Genomic DNA, 21,564 nt, shown 5'->3' with positions numbered 1-21,564 from the left:
TGCCATCCCAGCCACCCTCAGTGAGCGGGGCAGGCTGCAGGGCTGGGATGTCGGGTGCGAGCAGCTGCCTTCGGCAGCCAGGCCAGTTCCCCATCGGCACGATGGAGACAGTAACTCCTCCTCGGGCCGCCAGGTGACCAGATGCCGGGAAAGAGCTCAGGAGCAGCCTGCAGAGAGCCCTGAGTCTTACCTATTAGCATCTTTAAAACAAAACACACGAAGCCTTAAGCCAAAGGAGAAACAGTGTCCCGGGCAGGGCGGGGAGGCAGGAAAGATGCAGGAACACCCTAAGGTGGCCACAGCGGTGCTACTGCAAGTCGCCAGCACCCTGTGGCCAGCATCCTGGTGGCCGCGGCCACGCTGCGGGTCCCAGACCCCACAGGCAGCAGCAGGCAGGGCTGCATCCTCATTTTGGTCTTGGCAGAGGCTCCACATGGGTCTGCACTTCCCGCACGGTGAGGTGTGGCCCCCTCAGTGTGGCAGGGACATCTGAAGCCGCAGGAAACAGGGATATCTTCCTAGAAAGTTAATTTTACTCATTGCAGAGCTAACATACACCTTTTCAGGTCACTGCGTCAGCCCCAAGGAGCCCCTGTTCACTTGCCTGGGCGCTGAGCTGGCGAGTTTTCTCCGCAGAGCACAGGAGTAGTACTCGCCACTGCAGGTGACAACGTAAGGCATGTGTCGGCCCCGCAGGTAGCAGAAACTGTTTTCAGTAGCAAAAAATAAGTGGTTCCTTGTACACAGAGAGACAGACGGACAGCGCTGAGTCCAGGGCCAGTCCCCTCTGATGAAAACAGGACAGATGAGGGTGCAGAGCAGATTCTCAGATCTGAAGCAAATCTGTATCTTACACGGGGCTCTCCATCTTTTTTTTTTATTAGGCAAAGGAACAATTTTTTCTTAAATCAAATAGAGAACACCAGAATATCCAAAAAGCATGTGAAAACAGAGCTGCTTTCTTTGAAGGACAAGTGGGAAGTCCAAGGTCAAGTTTACCAGACCCAACCCCAGAAACCCAAGGCTACAGTGAACACCTTAAACCACAGCATATACCCAATACCATATGCCAAACAGAACACAACGCCACGTGGGTTAAGATGTTTTAAAAAAAAATTAAACCTCTAAAGCAAACAAACAAGACACAGGGTTAGATTTTGTCTAGTTGCAGATGTGTCAACAGTAACACAGGCATTCCTTGGAAAGTTTGTATCAGGGAACTGTCCAAATGCACAAACACAACACTGTATTGGTTTGCAACAGCATGAAGCTATCCTAATGTTTTCCTTGTTAGAAAACCAAAGGATACTCTCCCCAAAAATGATCAAGACCACAGAGCAAGCGTCTAAATGGGAGTTTCTGAGAAAATGAAATTGACAGAAGTCTTTAAATAAAAATATCTTATACAATATCACTCAGCGTGAAATTCTAGAGTCAAATCAAAATACTTTGTAAATACCACAGCAGCTAGGACTGGGTAAATTTCCTTTAATGCAAATACTGCACAGTGATTTAAAAGCTTACTTGCTGGCTGTTTCCAAGGAAACGCCGCTCAACAAAATAGTGTTATGTTCAGCACATCAGCGCTTAGCAAACGATCGAGATTGATGACCACAGTGTACAACGGGACACGACAAAGTCTGTGAAACGAAATGCAAGTACAACGAGAGGCAAACCTACCTTTTAGATTCCACAAGAAAAACTCACGCTTGCTATTAGTAATTAAAATGACATAACATTTCTTGTTGGGGTAGGGATAAGGAAAGACAGGAAAAGATGAGAAAAGGGAATGAAGTGTGTGGTCACTTATTCATCTGTTTATTTTTCAAAGCCGTGTTCCCTAACCGGTGGGCCACAGACCAGACCCAGGCCACGGCCTGCTAGGAACCCGGCTGCACAGCAGGAGGTGAGCGGCAGGTGAGCGAGCAAAGCTTCATCTGTGTTCACAGCTGCTCCCCATCGCTCGCATCACCACCTGAGCTCCGCCTCCTGTCAGAACAGCGGTGGCATTAGAGTCTCATAGGAGCATGAACCCTGCTGGAAACTTTGCATGTGAGGGATCTAGGTTGCGGCTCTTTATGAGAATCTGATGCCTGACCATCTGACGTGGAGCGGGGGCGGTGGTGCTAGCGCTGGGGAACGGCTGCAGATACAGATTATCATTTGCAGAGAGGTTTGACTGCATAGAGACCATGATAAATCAACTGCTGGCAGACTCATCAAAACCCTATCAGTGAGTGGCAAGTGACAATTAAGCTGCATCCAGTGGCAGCTTTATAGTGGCAAGGGAGTTGATGTACTTCTGTTGTACAGCTGCGTCTCGTGGCAGCTTTAAGTCAGAATCCGAGACTGATTTTAGTCCATGTGTGGCCTGCCCGTTATCTACTTACCACTTCCGTCCACCCCTTTCCCACACCACACACCGTCTCAGTCGCAGTGTTGCTCAGCCCACAGGCTAACTCTAGGGAAAATGAGTAAAACACAAACGTCGCTGGAGAGCTTCCCTGCAAAGACCCAATGATGAGACAGCAGAAGACTCTAAGACTGCCGACAAAACGAAAGCTGCATTTAAAAGAAAATACCAAGAGCCCTACTTAAATTATGGGTTCACTGCAACACGATTCACATTCTCCAAGCCCGCTTTGTACATTATGTGGCGACTGGCTACCCAACGAAGCCAGGAGACCTTCAAAACTGCTTAACCACATGGAGACCAAGCGCCCTGCATTGAAAGACAAGCCTTCCGCGTTTTTCAAAAGAAAAAAACATGAACACGAAGAACAGAAGCAATTACCGAAGCCCACAATTTCATCCGCTGCGTCTGCACTGAGAGCATCATCCTCGCGGCTCCCGCACTGCTGAAGCTGAGGAGCCCCTCGCTACTGGGGAAGAGCTGATTCTGCTGCTGCTAAGGACACTGGCCGTGAACTGTTAGGAGAGGCTGCAGTTCAAAAGGTGGCATGTGGTCCTCCTTCGGCTAGCACCCTAACTAGATGAATTGATGAAACAGCAGAGGATACTGAGGAACAGTTGTTAGAGAGGATTAATGAGTCACCACTGGTGACAGTGAAAAATGCTGTGATACGGACAAAAGGAGGGAGGGAAAACAGGGGGAAACTGCTCCTTTTCTGCTAACTGAAAATTCAAAAACTTCACTTACCCAAATCACTACAGTTAATAACTTTGGAATTATTCAACAAGCACAAGCCGAGTCTTGGTTCAACGTCCACAGACACATCGAGCTGACCAAACGGGTTGATTTAATTCCTGAGGCGAAGTCTTGTCCCCACAGATTCCAGTCGCTGGAAAAGGCATCATGTTCAAAGAAACACACACAACTTTTAAACCAACTTAGTGATTTTTATTGATGGGCGACAACTTTATACTCCTAGAGATCACTGAACTGTGTGCAGTTGGGGACGCGGCGTTGTGGGAGAGCGGACAGCGGGAGAGAACAGAGCAGACGCAAGGAAACACCAGTCTTCACATTGTGCCCATTTCCACCGTGTGTCCACAGAAGCATGGGTTCAACAGGAAATCTTTTAATGGCAATAAAGTTACAGTCACCCATCTACGCAGACTAACATCTTAACTCCAAGTATCCGATCTGCAAAGTGTATGTGAGCAGTTTCTCAGAGCGCAATTATCAAAATGTATTTTCCTGTTAGGAACCAGCAACTTATTTTTTTGTGTTTTACTTTTGAAGTAAGAACTATTTCTTCTTTGATAACTGGCTCATTTTTATTGTTTATCAAAAACTAAAGGGTGGGGAGGAACGTGTGATGGATTAAAAAATTTCTTTTTTAAGGAAAGATAAAATTCATTTTCACAAATTTACAAGTGTTGCTGGTGCAGGATTTATTCTACTAAGCAATTAGACGGGGAATCAAATGCAAGTTCCACTTTCTTCTCTGAGGAATCAGCATTATTTCAGAAATGTGGGGTTTTGTGTATTTTCTAAAATCAAGCGACAGTCTGTTTCAACCAAATGATTTTGATTTGGAAGTTAGAAGTAAACAGAAACTATGTTGTGCACAAAGCCCAAGGCATGTCCTTTTCATTCTAGCCCATGTTTGCAAAGGGAGAAAGAGTTTCTCTCTACAGAGCCACTAAAGAGAGGCAGGAAGTTAGTGAGAGCTGGTGCGGTACCAGGCGGGCTGGGCACCCGGCGGGCGGCTCACAGCAGGTCCACGCGGCGGTAGTACAGGAGGTAGGCCGTGCGCTCCGCGGCGGGCTTCACCACCTGGTACTGGGTGATCACCTTGACCGTCTGGTCGTCGATGCGCAGCCAGCCGTTCAGGCCGATCTGGAAGACGTCGGTAGTGTAGTGGCCACCCGTGGCGCTGTTGCCGTGATGGTAGACCACTGGAAGAGAGCGCCCCGCAGGGAACCCAGTGAGAACAGCACACGGACTGGTTAAAGGCTAGTTCCCTCCACAGACGTGTCTTACTGTGCAAACATCTCACCAAAGTAGGTGAGATAGACAGATACAATGACACAAAACAATGCTACTGAAACTCAAAAATGCACCCAATTAATAAAAACTTTTATGTAACTTTAAAGAAAGGGTATGGTAACACACATGTATAATATGTCTGTATCTATCTTAACAACATACTTAAAACGTGAGCACCTCACAAGACACTTCCTCCCGAGCCTCCAGCAGACATACTAACCGGCTTCTGAACATACACAACCAGAGACCTGGTCTGAGCCCTTTGAGCCAGACAACTCCCCCTCCAGACTGTCCTCACGAGATGAGCAGAGTCTTGGACAAAGATTATGCTACCACTTACAACAGTGAAAGAATGGAAAACTTTAATGTCTATTAGAAAAAATGAGATTGATGAGTGAATTATAATAACATGAGTTTTTTCACAGAACAGATTAAGAATGTTTGGTGATACAGGAATATATCTATAAAATATTACATGAGAAAACAAAGACCCTCAGTTTTTCTGGGGACAATCTCATCGCCTACGCAAGTGACACCACCTGCAGGCGTATACCCAGGGGAGGGAGGGACACCAGGACTCTTAACCGTGGTCGTCGAGGCGTGTAGCTGTGGAGGGACCCTGCAGATATAGTCCCAGTAATTACTTTTCCCTTTTTAAAAAATTTCAATTTCTCTACAATGTTTTAATAGAAAAAAATATCACTTGTTATTTACTTTAAAAGAAATCCTTTTATTCACGCAGCAGTCACTCTGACTGCTCAGCGACAGGTGGGGGCCTGAGCCCACCCTGGGCTGGCCAGAGGACAGTGCTTATGAAGCCAAGGGGGTGGCTTCAGCCACTGGTCAGACTCCTGGGCTCTGCACAAAGAAACCCTCTGTGCTGGGACCTCACGGACAAACTGACTGGTCAGCACAGGGACAGCAAGACTGTGAGGACGATAGAGTAGAAACCAGGGACGTGGCTAACACAAGGTCACAGCTTCACCTTGTACTGCCAGAGTCACAGCGGTCCGAGTGACTACTGAAGGGCAGGGAAGCACGCTTGCCACCAGCATGTCCCTTGGACCCTAAATTCACTTTGAGACTTTTGTCCTGGATTTTCACCTCAAAGACCTAACTGATTTGAGTAAGAGTTTTGTTTCAAAGTGACCAAGTCAGTAGAATTTTTTTTTCAGCAAAGGACTGAGTTAAACAAGTCAGCGGAATTTGAAGGACCTGCAGGTTTGACAAGTTTGTCTTCCCTATCGACATGTACATCCTAAACACTGGAAGGAACTCGCTGAGAACATTCCAGGTTCTTACACAGCAGCCCAGGTGCTAGCACGGTCATTTGTCACACCCTCAAGTCCACTTGACAGGAGAACTGAAACGCAGGCAGGTTTTGAAAAGCTCATGCATGTTGGTAACCGGTTCTCCTTGGTCCCACAATCACAACAACTTTTAGAAAGTGTTTCTTTACTCCTGTTTTACAGAAAATTCTAAGTGAGTGACCTTACTTCCAAGACTACAGTGGATCAGATGACTCAAGTTGGGATCCAGGAGGGCGGGAGAGCAACCTAGGCCTGAGCCCCAAGCCACGGTGGGTGGGACAAGCGCTCACCCCGTGGCCTTGAGCAGGAGACACGCGACTCCTGAACCCTGCCCTTGACTGTCACCCTTCCCCTGCAGGGGGCCCGAGGGGGAGAGAGGCAGAGACAAAGCAAAGAAAGTGTCCATCACCCACCAGCCCTTGGTGCCAGACTCTGCAGGGGGCCAGCTGGCCATGGCTGGCTGCACAGCCTGAGTGCCAACTGAGGCCATGCCAGGCGCTGCCATCCCAAGGGGGGAGAGGAAAGGGCTGGGGAGACCCGTGAGAGCAAGCTGCCCACTGCCGCCTCGTCTGGGGCCCAGCACCTCGAGGAGGGGCTGCCATCAGCTGCCTTTGGGGAGATCATAAAGTCAAAAGGATGGGGCCTGGGAAGGAGAGAAGCCTGTGGCCCTGGGCCCGCTCCCACAGACCAGTGGCCAGTCAAATGTCCCTAAACCTCAGAAGTGGACCCAGGTAGACAGGAGCTTGAAGTCCTGCTGCTGGTCCAGGCCAGAGTAGTGACTTTTCCTGTTTGAGTTCCAGTTTATTCTTTTATAAAATGGTGATATCGCCTCTTATTTCTCAGGACAGTTTTAGGGAATAAAAGAGATAAAGCTATCTAGTAGAAAGAGTCAATAAATGTGTACGGGTCAATAAATGGTAGTGTTATTTTAAAACACAAACAGGCTCACCAAAGGCAACACAAAAAGAGAGACTATAGAGAAGCCAGAAAATTCTAATAAAAATGGCAGAAAAGCAAATAAAATTGCTGCAAACGACAACAATCAAAAAGAGACAAAGGTTAGGTGCAGTGGCTCACACCTGTGATCCCAGCACTCTGGGGAGCCAGGGAAGGAGGATGGCTTGAGCTCAGGAGTTTGAGACTAGCCTGAACAACATGGCCAGACCCTGTCTCTACCAAAAATAGAAAAAATTAGCTGGGTGTGGTGGCACGTGCCTGTAGTCCCAGCTTCTCAGGAGGCTGAGGCAGGAGGATCACTGAAGTCTGGGGGTCTGAGATTGCTGTGAGCTATGATCACGACACTCACTACCCTCTGCCCAGGGCGACAGAGACTCTGTCTCATTTAAAAAAAAAAAAAAAAAAGAATGAAAAAAGACATCAAGACACAGACACTAAAGGCTAAGCCTACAAAGGAGAAAGGATGAACAAATGGACAGAAAGACAGAGGAAGAGGGAGGAAAGTGGGCAAGGGAAACTGGTACTGCAGGAAGGCCCAGGCTGGAGACAGAGGAGGTCTCAGGGCCACTTGTCCGGGCACGGGGTGCCATTCGCCCCTGTGGGAGATGTCCCCCGAGTGTGGGGAGTCTGGCAGCCGAGGAGCTGGTGTGACAAGGGCCACTTTCTCAAGAAACCCGACAGCACTGTGTGAGGAGGACGCAGGGGACTCCAGCTTGACACACACTCTCCTAACCTAGCTGGGTGACTGGATGTCATGGCAACTCCACAGCACTGTCACCCCATAGGTACTGGAGCTGCAGAAGAGGACGTCCAATCTCACATGACCAGCCTGACATCCTAAAACTCACTCCTCTGACTCAAAGACAAAAATGTCTGCGTTTGGGCAGGTCGTATGTTAGGCTCGGCTTAGGGCCTCGATGGTATTCCACTAAATCCTCTACAGCAAATTTCAGGTAAAACACTCTCAAATGACTAAACAGAATAGAATACCTCATTCTCTATGTTAAGTGGTATTACAGCACAGTTGTGCCTAGGTATAAATCCCTTTATCACTGCTTTAATAAGGAAGTAATGTTGTACAAATTTACTTACCTGCAAACAGCCGATAGGTTCTGTGGCATTTAAAATTCTTATTTTTAACCCCCGGAGAAAGAAGTTCTGAAAAACAAAACATGAACAGCTCCTGTCTATAAAAGCACTTACAGAAGGCTCAGAGTAACAACATCACATGGCTAACAACAGTCCCCTCAAGTAAACTGCCAGGCAGGGAAGGAACAGAACAAATCTCCATCCCTCCAGCTGCATAAACACTGACTAAGGAGGAACATCACCCACGCAGTGCAGTAACATACGTAACAAGCAACCAACCCCCTAAAGACATACGAGCAACATAATGAACCTAGGAAGTTCATGCTGGAAACCTCTTAAACACAGATTCTCTTAAAATTGGAAAAGAAAAAAAGCTACCCACTTAAAAACAAAAACCAAGAATTAAAATATTTTGCATGTGAGTCACATCATAAATTGTCGAGTCCGTAACAACCAGATGATGCAACGCCAGGTACTGGTCTATCCGCTGCTACTGGCCGGGGTCCCTCCCCTTCCTCTTCCATGCAGCCCCCATCTTCGCAGAAGTGCCACTTGAATGCAGGAAAAGTCCAAAAGATGCACCGTTCTTGGCAGCCATTGGTGGTTCCGTCTCTGCTGTCCCACCCCATGACCTAAGCTAGGTCCTCTCATCCCCATTTATGTCATCTCTCTTCCTATCAAGTAACGGAGGTGGCAGCTGATACAAAAATACCAACAGCAAGCAAGAAAAGCTATGCCGATAAAATCAGCGCAGAGCGACATCCCAGTCTGCACAGACGGCTGACCTGGAGGTAAGATGCAGGCGTGTGGGTCAAAGGCTGCCTCTGAGCTTCCTGCAGACAAAATAAAACAGGAAGGACGATCCACTCTGTCATTCTCACTGGCATCTTTCTTCCCCTTTTTGGTCCTCAAATGGGATCAAAAGCCAGTCTGCTGATGACTGAGGAAGTGGCAGCAAGTGCGAGGGAAGGGAGGACACTACAACTGGCACACCAGCCACACCCCCAGCCGAGAGCGCAAGGCTGTGTGAGCAGGCCTGGAAGACTCCAGGCCTGACTCTGAGACTGCAGGTACAATGATGCTGGCACACAAGCCAGCTATGGGACAGTGACGGTTCCTCAGTCATCCTCAGTCATCACTCCGGAAGGAGGTGTGAGCAGGCCTGGAAGAGTCGGTGCCTGACTCTGAAGCTGAAGGTGCGATGACGCCCCCGAGGGCACACGAGCCAGCTAACAGTGACGGTTCCTCAGTCATCCTCAGTCATAGGGAAGGAGGTGTGAGGTGAGTGCTGCCTCCCAGCTCAGGTTCCTTCCTCTACACTACGCAGGAACAACTCCAGACATCCTCTCTTCTGTTTCCCAGACACCTTGATATTCTGAGAACCACCTCTAGCTTGTCACAGTCCAGTCAAGCCTCAGTATTGTAAAATACGTTTTACGCCAATTCTGAAGCTTTCAAGAAAAGTTTTCCTTCAAGCTGCGATTTTAGCAAGCCACATTTACCTTCAGGCTCTTTAAGAATGCTTCCAAAATGTGCCGACACTGCCCTGGTTCCCTGACAGATATTTGTGGCTAATTAAATGTCACAGATCTTACTTGTGTGTCACTGCAACCCAAGGTCAGAAGGAAATGTGAAAACATTCTCACTTCACTAAAGAAGTCTGTTCAACCAGGCTGGTCAACACGCTTGCTAATGCTCAGTATAAGGAAAATTACGTAGCATTAATCCATAAAATATAGAAAAATTATGCTCTTTTGACAGATAAAAGCTCTTATTTTCTAACTGAGTAAGAGTATATGTTTTAGTCATTTTTGCCTCTTTTAAAAAGGCTATTTTCATGGGAATTTTAATATGAAGGTTTACTATAAGTCAAGAAATTTAAAACAAAGTCAGCAAGAGAATGTCCTCACTCCAGACGTCATCCAGAAACGCTTCCTGATCTGCGGGCGTCACCAGGGACGCTGTGCCTGTGTATTACCTTTGCTAATTTCCAAGTCCACAGGATATTCGATGTTTTTGATAAGCTTCTGACACCCGCCAGTCTTCTCATACACAAACCGTTTCAGGTGTAGCACGAGAACAGGAGGGAGTTTCTCCAGAGTCACTCTTCGACTTATCTCAACCTAAGACACAAAACACACCAGGACACATTGTCCCTGTCACTTGGAACAGCAGACATCATATCCATCCTCTGCGCAGGCTCCTTTGAGAGCTGATGCCTGAGAGTCCTGCGGCGCAGCCTCACCACCTGCCTGTGACGCCCGGGAGAACTCACTGACACCCTTCGGAAAAATGCACACCTCCCTGTAACCTGCAGGGGATTCTTTGGGTCCCCAACCCCAACTCCACCAGTATAGTCTGAGGCCTGTTAGGAACTGGGCCACTCAAGAGACCCAGCTCACTGACAGTGAAGTTCCACCTGTATTTACAGCTGCCCCCCATCACTGGCATCACTGCATAAGCTCCGCCTCCTGTCAGATCACCAGCGGCAGTAGATTCTCAAAGGAGCGCGAACCCTCCTGAAACTGCGCATGCAGGGATCTAGGTCGCAGCTCCTTATGAGAATCTAATGGCTAATGATCTGAGGTGGAGCTGAGGCGGTAATGCCAGAGCTGGCACCACCCACAGCCAGCACACAGCTTAACCACCCGCCCAACCTCCCCACACAAATACCCACTGCTCTCCCTCCCTCTTCCACCAGGCTCTCATTAGCTGATTCACTGAAGCCAACTGTCTCTGGCTCCTACTAGTTTTAATTTTTAAACAAAATCACCCGTGAGACACAAGTCAGAAAATATGATGGCGAATCAGGCATAACTTCTGCAGATCCCCCAAGAGTTTGGCTTGATCAGCCCAAAGGAGACCCCCAGATGTATTAAAGGTCTCCATGTCCTACTTTGATCTTCTTAGAACATTGCCACAAGACAAGGATAGCTCTACTCCAGCCCTGCGATGTGGTGGCAGGTTTTCTATGTTGGGCCACCATATACTGCCTATTATTTAAATATAATGTCATAGGAATACTATCAACAGTTCAAAAAAGCCCTGTCCATAATTAGCCTGCTTTCTGACATTCATCCCCCAGCACACTTTTGTGAATTCACTGCCACGATCTAAGGCATATAATCGAGAAGACATTTTCTCCTGCAGAGTAGAAAACAGGCATCAATTGGCACCTTTGGACAGCCAGGAACACACGCTCTCACAGAGCAGAATATGACCCGTCTCTCCCAACTGAGCCGACAAGCACACCAGCAAGCTATCATCTGCTACCCTTAACTTGCGAAGACTGAAAGACTCAGATTTTCTTTTCCAGATTAGATCAAAGAGCAATACGCATCAGAACAATGACTTTGTATTTTCTGAATGTCCTTGAAGATCTACAATCAAATGCAAAACAGGTATGTTTAGAATCTTTTATCTCCCAACTGATCTAATAAAAGCTGTGTTCTACAATATCATGAATATAAACAAGCTGTTTGGCCTCTGTCAGAGGATTTTACTGATTCTGTGCTGCCATGATTAGACTGCCAGAAAATTAAACACAGCTCGGGACAAACAATCCCAAAGACCTTCCCTGTGTAACAGGATCTAGAGCTAAAAGAGGTGGTTGGGATCATCTATTTCAACTATATCATTGTAAAAACGTGGAAACTTTCAGTCCAAAAAAGTTAAGCAACTGATTTAACGGGCAGAACTCAGATTCATTTCCCCTCATTCCTAATGCTGAGTTCTGTCCACCAAAGCAGAGTGCCTCCGTATAAAGGTTCAAGATCAACTGTGAATATACCTCCTGTTTGGTTTTTGTGGTATAACCTTGGACAGATTCTCTTGCCACCAAGCTTTCCAATGCATCCTGGACTGTACGTATCTTGTCAGACTGGATATCCAACTGCAACGTGAAAAATGGTTGCAAAGTGGCAGATTCTTTTGAACTCTGCTGGTAAACCACAGACCTAAGAATTGAAAGCAAAAACAAAAAATGTAAGAGACCACTCCTTGCCACTTTCCCTTAAGATTAACTAACAGAAGAGGAATAAACATTGAAAATGAGATCATTCAATATTACTTTCAAAAGACCACACAGAAAAGCCAAAAATATAATTAATTTTAAAATAATTCTGCTGAATACCACCTCCTTAGTATTTCTAGCAACTAAACCTACCAGTTGATAAATTTTCCCAGCTCAAGTGCTCTGGAAGAAAATATACTTCATTCTTTTACCTCCACTCCACACTATTATTTAATGTACCAGTTAGTAAATGCAACCATCTTGCCGTGGCCTTGAAATGCCGATACTTCTTATTTTCTCAGAGTACCATAGCCTGTTCTAATAAAACGGAGGAAATCCCAAGGTAAACAGAATATTAATGGCATTTTCCCCTACAAAAACGACTTACAAAAAGAAGGGGAGTAGGGTGTGTATAAAAACAAGTTAACATTCCAGGAAAAAAGGCTACCACCCTTCCAAGAAGGGTGCCAACTCAACCTTATTTTCTTAGCTGGTTTTTCATTTCATTTTTCTTTTTCTAAGTTTTTCTGAGTAAAAATTGTGTGTTCGGACCATGTCTCACTTAGCCTCAGCAAGGAAACATCCCAGGAGTTCAACGAGGGATTCTATTTCTGCAGTCTGGGTGACCTAGTTTATAAACAGAACGAAATGGGTGTGGACAGGTATTCGGGCTTTCCAGAACAGATGCCGTGAAGAACTAGCTGAAAGCTTTTCTGTCCAGGGTTTCACTGAGCATCTCCATGCTCCTTTGGAGTGACTTAAATGACAGCGGTTCCCTTGGTTCCAAAAAGGAATTCAGCAGTGGGAAAACCAGTACAGAACAGTTGGTGAAGAAATCAAGAAGTGGCCCTCTTCACTCAATGGTCCTGCATTTTACCAAAAGCAACACGGGGGAGAAAGGTGGAGAAAGGTGGTCTTCCCGGGCAAACTGAAAAACACCTGAAGAGGAATTTTAGAAGAAAATCTTTGAAATGGCTTGAATAATCATGCTTAATGATAGCTGAAAAGAAGTTCCCAGATTGCAAGAATTCCTTATCTTTGCTTTATCAGTTTTCCAAAGGAAACATCGACAACCAATTTCCACACAAAGACCCCACAGAGGCTGAGGTTAGCAGCCATGAGGGAGCCATTCAGGCCAAGGTAGCAATTTCTCCTAAGTGAACTCTGGTATTTGCCATTGGTTATTCTTAGACAAATTTGGGATCTTTGGGTATGCTGGCCATCTGTGGCCTTGAAATTTTGACACTCCACCTCTGCACAAAAATGGTGCTCTTGTTGCCTATGTTTGAGCAGTTCCCTCACCTCTCCCCGACCCTCGAGGGAGCGTTCCAACTATCCTAACAGCAGGCCGCTGGGCTCCTGGCGCTAAGGGCCCAGCCTCCCCTCACTGCTGCCTGCCAACCCGGTCTCTGCTTTCCCTGCCAACACGACACATCCCAAGGAACCAGATCTGGTTAAAGAAGTCATAGCGGCAGTGGTTGGGGGCTGGGCATCTCCCAGACCACAGGGCTGGCATGGAGGGACTCCAGAACACCAGAACAGAAAGGGCCTGTGCAGCTGAGCTTACAGCACACAACACGCAAGTGACTTGTTCAAGGACACATGGCTGCTCAAGTGGCTTCTAAATCCAGTTCTACACAACATCAGAAACTAGCTTCTGAGGGAGCCAGTACAGATTTTCCGAGGTTTTTGTTATTAGCCTGTTGAAAGTTGCTCAATCTCAGTCATTTTAGTGCATAGCAAGACTAAACCACATCTTGATGCCTTGATGTTATTTCTTTCAGAAACACGGCATTTGGGACAATGACAGACTAAGAGTCTCACTAAAACATCACCCCTGGGGGTTATACTGCAAGCCCTTCGGAGAGGAAATCATGCTATGATGAGGCCCATTTAGTACTTTTGACGAGTAAACCTCCCTGGAAATGCTACAAGTTTCACTGAGTTCCACATCACAGTGGTATTGAAAGGTTCTCACGTAAATAAATACAAACCTTACAGAAGGACTTTGCCAATGAGCAAAAAGCCAGGTAAGGGAATTGGCGCTGAGCCAAGTGACCAGGGATGCCAGGGAGGTGTGAAAGTACCTCCCTCAACACTCCCTTCATTTTCTAGCTCACTTGGTTCTGATGTCTAAAATCCTCCCATCAATTCACAATAGCCAAGACATGGCAACAACCTAAGTGTCACGGACAGACCAATGGACAGAGACTGTGTCCACAGTGGAGTATTACTCAGCTGTAAAAGGGGAGAAGACCCTGCCATGTGCTACAGCATGAGTGAACTACAGCACGAAGAGAAATAAGCCAGACAAAGAAAGAAAAATAATATTGCATGACCCATTTACATGTGGACCCTTAAAAAAAACCTCAAATATACAAATATAGAGAAAAGTGTTCCCCAGAGGCAGGCGGGGCAGGGAGTGGGGAGTGGAAACGGAGACGTCGGTCACAGGACACAGAGTGGCAGACACTAGGACAAGCAAGTTCAGAGATCTAACAGCGTGAGGACTACAGTGGATAATAGAGAATCGTAGTCATGATTTTTGCTAAATGAGTAAATCACAGCTGCTTTTGCCACACACAAAAAGGCAACTAAGTGAGATGATGGATGTGTTAATTTGCTTCAGTACAGTAACCATTTTACTGTCTGTATTTCCCAACACTGAGTTGTAAACTTTAAATACACAAAATGAAATTTGTTACAATAAATAATATTCCTCTAGTCAGATATATGATGAATTTCTTCTCTTAACAAAGCACAAAGGTTTAATTAGCTTGCTTTTCTCTTTCTACCCAGCAGTGAGCAGCTGAACTTGACTGAGCATAAGCAGTGAAGAGCTCACTGTGGCACACAGGCCCCTGGAAACCGTGCCCCTGCAGAAATGCTCTGGGGACAGCGGGGGCGTGGCAGGGCTGGCAAGGGAAGCATCAGGACATGCAAGAGAAGAGCAGGGAGGGGAGCAAGGCAGTGACCCATTGGTTCCAAGAGATCTCGGGACAAGTCTTGCACCTTCCCCCTTTAGCAAAATGACAAAACCACAAAAAGGGCAAATACTAAGTTATTCCAGAAAAGCATAAACCTGATGTGTCCACCAAAAATGCCGGTGATTGGAGTCTGAACAAAGTCCGCCTGGCGGGTGACTGAGGTCTTGTTCCTGGGGCCCACTTGCTCCCACTCGTCCTCGCTGCCCTCGCCCGGCTCCTCCTGCTCGTACTCGTCCAGCAGGTGGCTCCTGGGCCCGTTGGAAATCGCAAGTTCTGAAAAGCAGAGCGTCTGCTTAGGCTACTGTTTACAAGAACAGCAAAAAGTAAAAATAAACAAAGGTTCTACACGAACTGCCCAGATTGGTCAACTGCAGTTTTAAACATGCACTCGGGTGTGTCCCACAGCAGGAGCCACAGTGACCAGGCGCATGTCCCACTCCGTGGATCCCCGTCCGTAGAAACTGCTGTAGAACATGTTCATGGGGTAACTGGAGAAATCTGAAGATGCGCTGGCAAGCTGATACTGCTCTGCCATTACAGCTGGTTTCCACAGGCAGATAAGGGCCTGTGGTTACGCAGGAGAGGATCGTAATCCTCAGGGGACGTGCGCGTTAGCACTGAGGGCAGAACTCAACTGTTATCTGCAACATGATTTTGAATCATTCAGGAAAAATGTATACATACATAGTGTGTGCATATAGGAAGAGAGAAATAATATGTTAACAATCACAGACTCCAGCAATTATAAAGGTATTCATCAAACTATTCTTTCAGCTTTCTGTATGCTTGATCGTTTTCCTAATTGAAAGATGAAGGAAAACAGCAGAGGTTTTGGGCAAGTTCTGATTTATTGAACTATAACACTCTTAATGATATAAGTCATCCCAATGAATAAGTGATATCTGAAAGGGCAAATGACTACTGGCGGGCAGGAGTAGCAACTTATATACAACCACGCAACATTTGTTTAAAATAATTATTAAGAAAATATTCTCACAAAATTTTGCAGCCAATAGACCAGAACCTACTTTCATTGTTTGGTGAGAGAAGCTTCTTGAGGTTCAGCATTTCCTCATGCAGGCCGTTTAGAATGAAGCCTAAGTACTCCTCAGCATCTTCCTGCCGACCCTGAAAGGGGCAAATACGATCACGTTAATTTCAACTGAGCAATGCCCAAGGCCTGCAGGATACAGTACCTACATATTCAAACTAGGCCATCTCTAAAATTTAAGGAGATTTAATGTAAAGTATTTCCAGAAAATAACTTGGGTTTTTCTTTGGATAGCTGAGATCCCAGGGGCAGGAGGGAAAGGGAAGAACAGATTAAACAGAGAACTCTAAAGTGAAGACTTATGTTTTATACTTTTCTGTACTTTTGAAATATTCTATAATAAATGTATATTGCCTTTATGACAAAAAAACCTATTTAAAGGTTGTTTTTTGTTAAGACCAAGAACTGGATGTCTACGGCCAAGCCACTGCACAACCACGACACTCATCACTCTCTCTGGGGGCTGTGAAACTAACCGCCTGTGTGCTGCCTCCTATTTTTGATGAAAGGCAACTGCAGAGGAAAGAACTCAAATGCTATATGACCAACTCTACCAGCTTAAAGATTCAGCTGTTTTATACACATACACATCAGCAAGGTCATTCAGATGCGAGTCACACGATAGTCTGTAATCCCCACTGGTATTGTCTGATCCTATAATGTATCATGATCAGTTTACAGCTCATTCTTCACAGTGTAACAGCCTGTTCCAAGGATCTGTAAATTCTGCTTGAAATCTCTGGGAAGGCCACTCTCTCCAAATACAACTACACAGAGAACAGCTGTTTGGCATGAGTGGATGCTCTACACGTGTGTAAAAAAGGGCAAAAACTGGCATAGCCTGAAGTGTAGTAAAGAGCTCACACGGCAGGCCGGGGGCTGGCCTCCCTGGAAAGGCCTGCAAGGCTGGCTCTTGGCCAGTGTTTGTGAACTCAGATTTAAGAAGGGTTCCTACCACTCCAAGAACTGATAAGGGACTGTGTCTAACCTGTCAGTGCAACCAATGTGGTTCATGTTGAATACCTGTTTTCCTTCTGGGAGTTTGGAATTTTGATTCAAGCTAGGCAGAGGGCGCCTATCTGAGCAGCCCCCAGTAAAAACCCTGGACATTGAGTCTCCGGCGACCTTCCCTGGTGGACAACACTTCACAAGTGTCGTCACAACTGATGCTGGAGGAACTTGGTGTACACTGTGTGGCTGCAGAGGAAGAAGGGTCTGAGCGTTTCCTCTAGACCTGGCCTCGTGAGTCTTTCCCTTTACTGACTTGGCTTTGTCCCTTTTGTAATAAACCATAACTAGGAGTACACCAGCTTCTGAGTCCTCTGCGTCCCTCCAGTGAATCGCCAAACCTAAGGGTGGTTTCAGGGACCCTGATACATCCAATATCAAAGTAACTTTGAAAAGACACTTTTGTTCACAGCATTACTTCTGAGCACGATCCAGGAGGGGTTCAGCCTCAGGAGGCCCGCAGAGCCCGCTTGACCTCTGGCTCCAGCCGAGCGGGGTGGCCCTCCTCTGGCTGCTAACGCACTGGGTAACGAACTGTCTTTCTTTGTCTTCCTTTGCGGTCTGCTCACTTAGATTATACATCTAATTCCCTCATTGAGCGATGAACTTTGAGGGCAGAAGGCACGTTTCATTGCATTTCCACATCCCCAGCACTCTGTATATTCCCATTATTTGGGAAAAGTAAAGTCTAAACAAATACCCAAAGCTGCATTATTAGCATTTAAAAAGCTTGAAACTCTATGCTGCCCCTTGTAGGATCCTACTACCCTGCCCTCGGCATTCACCCTTCTTCAAAGCAATGGAGCTTACTTAGTTTAAATGGCCTTTTCTTAACTATGTTTCCCTCTGCATGAGTTTCCCTAAGTGCCATTTCAACTGCACGTGCTGATTCATCACCAACTCAGAGAAGAAAGAAATGCTCCAGTTAAATGCGCTAACGGTGCCCCGGATTCACTCTCTCCAGCCGTGAGGGTCCTTCATACGGCCTCCTGGGCCCCTTGCCTTTAGTAACAAAATGTATAACAAAAACATTCAGGTAAAGGAGTCAAGGACATTGAATAGCTACTAAGGCCTGTATGAGGAAGTATGTTTAGTGTTCGAGTGTGTATAAGTTTGACAAAGACGCAAGCTCTTCTGAGTACGGCCGTCACTCCAGGCCGCACGCACTCCACTCCAACCGCAGGACAGTGCCGTGGTTAAGAGAGCTGCCCCCAAAGTCGGGCTCTGCCATTTACTAGCTATTTGGCCTTAGACAATGACTTTAGTTCTTCCGACTGTAACAAGGAGACAGTAACTATGCTGCATTCACAGGGTTAACCAAATTATGTAAAGTACTGAGAACATTACTCGGTGGACAGTGAAAGTTCTGTGAGCTAGGTCTGGTTACGAGAGCTTTCACATACTCCTTACACTCATCCAAGCAATGAACTCCATTATAAACCTAGAGCTACTACTGAACACCCACCAGACTACAGCACTTCAGATGGGGGGCAAATACTGAATAAGCAGAAGTCACCAGACAAACCCGAGCAAAAGACAACACTTTATACTAGCTACATCAGAGCAGTCTCAAACCTTTTCAGACAGGCTTGACTTGTTAACAGTCAGGAGTCTGTAGATATACGTGGGTTCAAAGGCAGCTCCAGGGCGGATATCCCTCATGATTTTATCCCCAAGAGCTGCAAGGCAAACATGAGGCAGAGTTTTGTAACTAAAATGAAGTCAGATATGATGAAAAGCAAAATCATCAAACCTCCCCCACCCCACTCTCAGCTGAATGCTGAGGATGGCACAGGTGTAGCAATCTGTATTTAAAGGCATTTTCCTTCAATAAGACTGAATTTACCAAATTCAGTCATCTGACTCCTTAATTCCCAACAGGTAATGGCATCAAGGGACTTCATTTTTACTCACCTTGCCGGGGTTTTGGAGGTACTGGCATATTAGTAAACTCATTCATTAGCCGAACACTAAACATGGGAGAAAAAATGTTAAATAGTGCATTTTTTAAAAAGACATACTTTTACTAAAGAGTTTTGATGGCTAAGTACAATATTAATTAGTACGAATATAGCAGATTTTAGGTAACCAATGCTATGATAGCTAGTGAACTCAAAATCTTTTCTGTATACGTTTTTGGTATATTTCACATGATATAAACTGGCAAGCACTAAAATGTTTTCTGCTGAATCTAAAGTACACAGAAAAACGATGCTCAAATTCCACTTCTGGTTAACTTCTATATTAAATCATGAACACTACATTTTTTTTTTAAGAAACGGAATTATAGGACTCATTTGCAAGAAATCAAGAACTTTGTTGAATTATTTATATTCTAATCATCTGAGGGAACCAACCCGCCCCCTTAACATATTTTTCAGCACCTTACTTACAAGCTATCTATCATGGGGGTCGACGTACAAGGCCTTTGCACTTTCGAGTACAGAGGAATGAACTTCATCAGGTGATACATTGGAGGGCATGCGACCAGTGCCTGCAGCGTCTAAATGGCGGCGGTAAGGAAGCGTAAAGGAAATGGAACAGACACACATTTCCTAAAGATACATTAAACAAACAGGAGCATATAAAAACTAAGTAAGCCAAGGACACTGAACTACTTACATATATGAACACAAAAAAGACTAAACCAAATAATCACTGAGATAACTTGCCCTGTAATAGCCATGGGAGCATCTCCCGTGTAGCCAGCAGTTTACATTCAAGAACTTCATTCAAACAAGATAATCAAACCAGTTACAACAAAACTTCCAGTTTTAAGTGGTCACTCTGCCCTATTATTTGGGACCATTCTAACGAGAATAAAACTTCTCTGATTCTGTCATTCACAGGTCAATAAGTCCTCTTTTGGGGGGAGGGGAAGGGGACGGGGTCAGGAATAATCCTGTTTATAAGCAAGATAGGCAGACCAAGTAATAAATCACGTTTTTAGATGCAAAATTTGGGCTACATGCCCCATGGAAGCTGAACTAAGTCAAATGCACCCAAAGGAGAGACAATTGCAATATGAGTCCAAGAAGGATACAGCATTAATGTAGCACCAGTTTCCTTTATTGATCAGCCCACGGGGTTGCAATGACACTGGTTTATGTATTAAGGTTACATTCTCCAGTAACTCTGAAAGAGTGAAGAAGCATATTTGAGAAATTAATGACATCTAGTGAATAACATATTTAAATCAATTCATACGCTCTACTCTGCAAGAGCGTTAGAAATCCCTTCAACAGAGCACATATCCAAAGAAAATATGAATTGTTAAAGCTTCATTCATTTCAACATCAAGCACATTATTTAATGATTAAAATGTTTTTCAAATTAATATTTCCCCCCCAAACAGCAACATCTGTCTATCTTCCCATGGAAATACAACCAGGGAGCACAAGAACTATGTATTTTAATGACAAACAGAAAAAAATTTAAAACAGTATCAGTATTAGAGAATGGATTTAAAAGATACAGCCTTTTTCCTGAAACACTGCTAGCCAGGCGTGCCTCATTAATAGCAAGATCTCTCAGACACTAGATACAAAGGTGTCTGTGCAGAACCTGACTTTCGTTCATTTCTAAATCCCCAGCAACTAACACTGTACCCAACACCTGACAGAGAGTGCTCAATGGCTGTTCAGTGAGTAAAGACACTCCTTCTGGAGACAACTGTCTCCTAGTAATGAAATTGTGTTTTCCATTAGAAGTCTAATTTAGCAGCTGTTTTATACACTGTAATTCCCTTATTCCATTTACAAACAAGTGTCTTGGCCGCAGGTTCACCCTCTGACATCACTCTTTTTCACAGCTGTGAATGCCGCCTTTATAATACAATTCACCATCAGAAATGCTTTAAAACAAGAAAACTTCTCCCCTGTCCCATTATGAATCTCATAATAGTGATGGCTACAACTTACGGACACCGTTTCTACACTCAGCATGGGCTTTACAATTTATATATGTTAATTGGCTATTATTTCCCAAAACTGTGGGATCTAAATAAATGTTAATTGGCTACACCTAATCCTTAGTAATCCAGTAGTACCACAACTATCCCCCTTTTATCCATAAGGAAACTGAGGCTCAGAAAGGTTGACTAACTTATCTGTGACTACACAGGAGCGAGGCACTAAAACCAGAGCCCAAGCTCCGTGATCTGTAGTCACACCACACTGTCTCCTTTACTTTTAAATTTTATACCAGGAAAGAAAAAGAAAAATGGGCATACATTTGATATTAGCACCCACCTAAGGGATTGCTCAAACAAAAGCCTTTCTTTTACAAAATAGTTTCACTAGCGGCTTCTAGAGTTAAGCACTAACCTAACGAAGAAATCAATTTGCAAAACTCAAATGTCAACACATACACCCATCTCATTCCCTCCTTCCTGTGAGAGCAAATGTCCTCTTTACTCCAACTGAGGAAGTATAGGATGATTTCTGCACATCTTTCATCTATAGAAAGTAAAACATTACAGATTCAATGTTATCTGTTCAATGTGACTAACCTGCAAAGCTCCTCTCATCTCTCTCAATACGGGACACAGACCTGGGCAGTGAAATGACCAACAGATCAGTTACAGAACTGAACCCCAGGCCCACAGGTGATGACACCCAGCACAGTGTCTGTCTGAGGGGAACACTGTGCTAGAAGCTTTGCCTGTGTTATTCACAATCATGACAACCCTGTCA

General features: G+C 45.3%; 1 protein-coding gene across 2 annotated transcripts in view; it reads right to left on the bottom strand.

Moving 5' to 3' along the window:
• Window positions 1-3,339: 3,339 nt before the first annotated feature.
• USP10 (ubiquitin specific peptidase 10) overlaps window positions 3,340-21,564 on the bottom strand; it is a 59,743-nt gene continuing 41,518 nt past the window's right edge. For both annotated transcript variants that reach the window (XM_045533712.1, XM_045533713.1), the window contains 10 exons: window positions 19,914-20,005; window positions 19,264-19,373; window positions 18,785-18,840; window positions 18,446-18,549; window positions 15,840-15,939; window positions 14,907-15,084; window positions 11,603-11,768; window positions 9,791-9,935; window positions 7,816-7,881; window positions 3,340-4,365 (listed from right to left, as the gene is read on the bottom strand). In XM_045533712.1, coding sequence (XP_045389668.1) covers window positions 4,178-4,365; window positions 7,816-7,881; window positions 9,791-9,935; window positions 11,603-11,768; window positions 14,907-15,084; window positions 15,840-15,939; window positions 18,446-18,549; window positions 18,785-18,840; window positions 19,264-19,373; window positions 19,914-20,005 — 1,205 coding nt within the window. In that variant the 3' untranslated portion in view covers window positions 3,340-4,177. The remainder of the gene's footprint in view (window positions 4,366-7,815; window positions 7,882-9,790; window positions 9,936-11,602; window positions 11,769-14,906; window positions 15,085-15,839; window positions 15,940-18,445; window positions 18,550-18,784; window positions 18,841-19,263; window positions 19,374-19,913; window positions 20,006-21,564) is intronic.

The sequence above is a fragment of the Lemur catta genome, chromosome 20 (assembly GCF_020740605.2).
Source record: "Lemur catta isolate mLemCat1 chromosome 20, mLemCat1.pri, whole genome shotgun sequence".
NCBI classification, from domain to species: domain Eukaryota; kingdom Metazoa; phylum Chordata; class Mammalia; order Primates; family Lemuridae; genus Lemur; species Lemur catta.
Note: the sequence above shows the minus strand (reverse complement) of the source record. Positions and strands in the feature narration are given on the sequence as shown.